This window comes from Lottia gigantea, assembly GCF_000327385.1.
Source record: "Lottia gigantea unplaced genomic scaffold LOTGIsca_30, whole genome shotgun sequence".
In the NCBI taxonomy this organism is placed as follows: Eukaryota; Metazoa; Mollusca; class Gastropoda; family Lottiidae; genus Lottia; species Lottia gigantea.
Genome location: NW_008708987.1, coordinates 2,358,185 through 2,361,986, shown reverse-complemented (window position 1 = coordinate 2,361,986; position 3,802 = coordinate 2,358,185). Strand labels below are relative to the sequence as shown.

At 34.0% G+C, this 3,802-nt stretch overlaps 1 protein-coding gene across 1 annotated transcript in view; it reads left to right on the top strand.

The window, feature by feature from the left end:
• LOTGIDRAFT_189817 (hypothetical protein) overlaps positions 1-3,802 on the top strand; it is a 36,092-nt gene that overhangs the window by 24,667 nt on the left and 7,623 nt on the right. The window contains exons 28-30 of the mRNA XM_009057567.1: positions 772-844; positions 2,709-2,834; positions 3,220-3,333. Of these exons, the coding sequence (XP_009055815.1) occupies positions 772-844; positions 2,709-2,834; positions 3,220-3,333 (313 nt within the window). The remainder of the gene's footprint in view (positions 1-771; positions 845-2,708; positions 2,835-3,219; positions 3,334-3,802) is intronic.

Genomic DNA, 3,802 nt, shown 5'->3' with positions numbered 1-3,802 from the left:
CAGCTGACAGTGGGCGTATGTTACCTTGCCTGGCAAGTTATCCTATAACCTGATATGATGTACATGGGTTATAATTCTGTTTAAACATGTCAAGTTCTTTATTCCTAGAAACCAGCCGTACAGTTGGGGGTCATGTTTTACATCTGAGGGAGGGGACAGGTTTTACATTTGAGGGAATGGTTTTACAATTGAAGATCATGTTTTACTTGTGAGAGACAGGTTTTACCTGTGGAGGTCATGTTTTACATCTGAAAGATGGACAGATTTTACATCTTAAGGAGGGAAATGTTTTACATTTAAGGGACAGGTTTTACTTGTGAGGGACAGATATTACTTGTGAGGGACAGGTTTTAAATCTGAGGGAAGGACAGGTTTTACTGGTGAGGGACAGGTTTTACTTGTGAGGGACAGGTTTTACTTGTGAGGGACAGGTTTTACTTGTGAGGGAAGGACAGGTTTTACTTGTGAGGGAAGGACAGGTTTTACTGGTGAGGGACAGGTTTTACTTGTGAGGGACAGGTTTTACTTGTGAGGGTCAGGTTTTACTTGTGAGGGTCAGGTTTTAAATCTGAGGGAAGGACAGGTTTTACTGGTGAGGGACAGTGTTATGAAAGACGTTTCTTTCATGATAACCATATAACGAAATACCCTTGACAAATGCACTTACAACATACTGTCCCTGTCTGTAAAACTAAACACAAGTGGATCAATGGATCAATATTTTGGATTATAAAGTTGGATTAGGAAGGATTTATAATTGTTTATTTATAGTAACAGTGCTACAGAGAGAGAGAAACTGGATAGTGAACAAATGGCTGTCAGAACTGCAGAAAAACTTTTAAAGGTCAGTCCAAACTGTTCAATTACCGTAGAATTTTACCTTTTATGAAAAATTAATATTACGAAATGATTGTAAGATTTTTACTGGGCAGGATAATGGTTATTTATTCTGGAAACGATCTCAGCGCTAGGATGTCCTAGGTTCTTATCTTCTAACATTGATTCTAGGACATCCTAGGTTCTTATCTTCTAACATTGATTCTAGGATATCCTAGGTTCTTATCTTCTTACATTAATTCTAGGACATCCTAGGTTCTTATCTTCTAACATTGATTCTAGGACATCCTAGGTTCTTATCTTCTAACATTGATTATAGGATGTCCTAGGTTCTTATCTTCTAACATTGATTCTAGGACATCCTAGGTTCTTATCTTCTAACATTGATTCTAGGACATCCTAGGTTCTTATCTTCTAACATTGATTCTAGGATATCCTAGGTTCTTATATTTTAACATTGATTCTAGGACATCCTAGGTTCGTATCTTCTAACATTGATTCTAGGACATCTAAGTCTTATCGTCTAACATTGATTCTAGGACATTTAAGTCTTATCGTCTAACATTGATTCTAGGATATCTGTTTATATATTTCTATAACTGAGAGTAAAAACATGTTTCAGGTTCTGTTTTGATATTTCTATAACTCTGAGTAAAAACATGTTTCAGGGTCTGTTTTGATATTTCTATAACTCTGAGTAAAAACATGTTTCAAGTTCTGTTTTGATATTTCTATAACTGAGAGTAAAAACATGTTTCATGTTCTGTTTTGATATTTCTATAACTCTGAGTAAAAACATGTTTCAGGTTCTGTTTTGATATTTCTATAACTTACATTGATTCTAGGATATCCTAGGTTCTTATCTTCTAACATTGATTCTAGGATATTCTAGGTTCTTATCTTCTAACATTGATTCTAGGATATCCTAGGTTCTTATCTTCTTACATTGATTCTAGGATATCCTAGGTTCTTATCTTCTAACATTGATTCTAGGACATCCTAGGTTACTATCTTCTAACATTGATTCTAGGATATCCTAGGTTCTTATCTTCTAACATTGATTCAAGGATATCCTAGGTTCTTATCTTCTAACATTGATTCTAGGATATTCTAGGTTCTTATCTTCTAACATTGATTCTAGGATATCCTAGGTTCTTATCTTCTAACATTGATTCTAGGATATCCTAGGTTCTTATCTTCTTACATTGATTCTAGGATATCGTAGGTTCTTATCTTCTAACATTGATTCTAGGACATCCTAGGTTACTATCTTCTAACATTGATTCTAGGACATCCTAGGTTCTTATCTTCTAACATATATTCTAGGATATCCTAGCTTCTTATCTTCTAATATTGATTCTAGGATATCCTATCGCTTGATTGTTTCGAGGAATATGTGGCCTGGTGTTTTGAAATATTAAAACCCAGTGTTATAGGAATAATTCAATTAGTAATGAGTTGAAATGCTGTCATCTTCGGTTATAATGTGAAGTAGGCTTGAATATGAAAAATTCTAATGCCACTGCTATTATTTATCGGACTTTACCAAGCAAATGACATCATGTAAAGATTTCTACACTATTATCAACTATGCTACAGCATGTCTACAGATACTGATTTTCTCTTTGAACATATGAAAATATAGTCTAAGTACTTTAATTGTCATCTGCTACGAAATTACCTTCAATAAGTTTCAAATCTTTTTAAGATAAGAAAAATTCTGATAACATTGCCATCATTTATTGGACAAACAAATGCGGTCATGTAAGGATTTCAACAATCTAACCAACATTGAAACAGCCTGTCTTCAAATACTGATTGTCTCCCTACGTATATTAAGTTTGTCATTAAAAGTTTTAAACTTATTTTAGGAATGTAAACCGAAGCCTGGTGATATCCGCCATAAACTGTTAGATAACATGGCCAAGATAGCTACCAAACAGAAACCCGCTGTGGAAAAAGCGCTGAATGCTTTCATGGAAATAGCATCTGCTGAGGTGATGTTCTTTTTATGTTGCATAGTTTCTATGAGATGAGAATAAAATTCATAAAAAACTTAGGCCATCCATCCGTTCTCATTTCTTGAATACAAAATAGAGGCTACAGTTTTTATCCTATGTTCTTTTTGGTTTAACAAGGTTTAATGAGATTTTGTCGGAGAGGTATGAGAAAAAATTCCCATTAAAGCACGGGGCTGATCAGTTTTTTCTCTTGAAGTTCTTATAATTTGAATAATCTACCTAAAAAATGAAAGTAAAGCTGTAGTGTGTGTAGTGGAGAAGAGTGTATCTTGCAGTTTTTGTTATTTCAAGTGGCTTTTTAGAAAATATAAAACCAAAATCTGCGTATTTTAAATGTTTTATAATTCTTATTGAATTCCAGAGAGACCATGTGGGAGCCTTATATGGTATGGCAGCAGCCTATATGGTTTTAAAACAGACTCCTAGAGCTAGAAATCAGTTGAAGAGGGTTGCCAAAAATAATTGGACTATGCAGGTATGTTGGATTTCTCTTTCTGTGTAGACTGGTGTGATCAATGTTGCCAATTTTAAACAAACTTGGATCTTTACAATGTCAAGCTATTACAAACTTCATCTTCGCAATGTCAAGCTATTATAAACTTCATCTTCACAATGTCAAGCTATTACAAACTTCATCTTCACAATGTCAAGCTATTACAAACTTCATCTTCACAATGTCAAGCTATTACAAACTTCATCTTCACAATGTCAAGCTATTATAAACTTCATCTTCACAATGTCAAGCTATTACAAACTTCATCTTCACAATGTCAAGCTATTACAAACTTCATCTTCACAATGTCAGGCTATTACAAACTTCTTCTTATACCTTAGCCTTTTTATATCACAGAATACAGTGACTTGATTGGATTGTACGCGAGCAAAAATAGTTAATCAAACTTCCATTTACAAACTTCCATGATACAAGTAAAGTGAAAATTGAT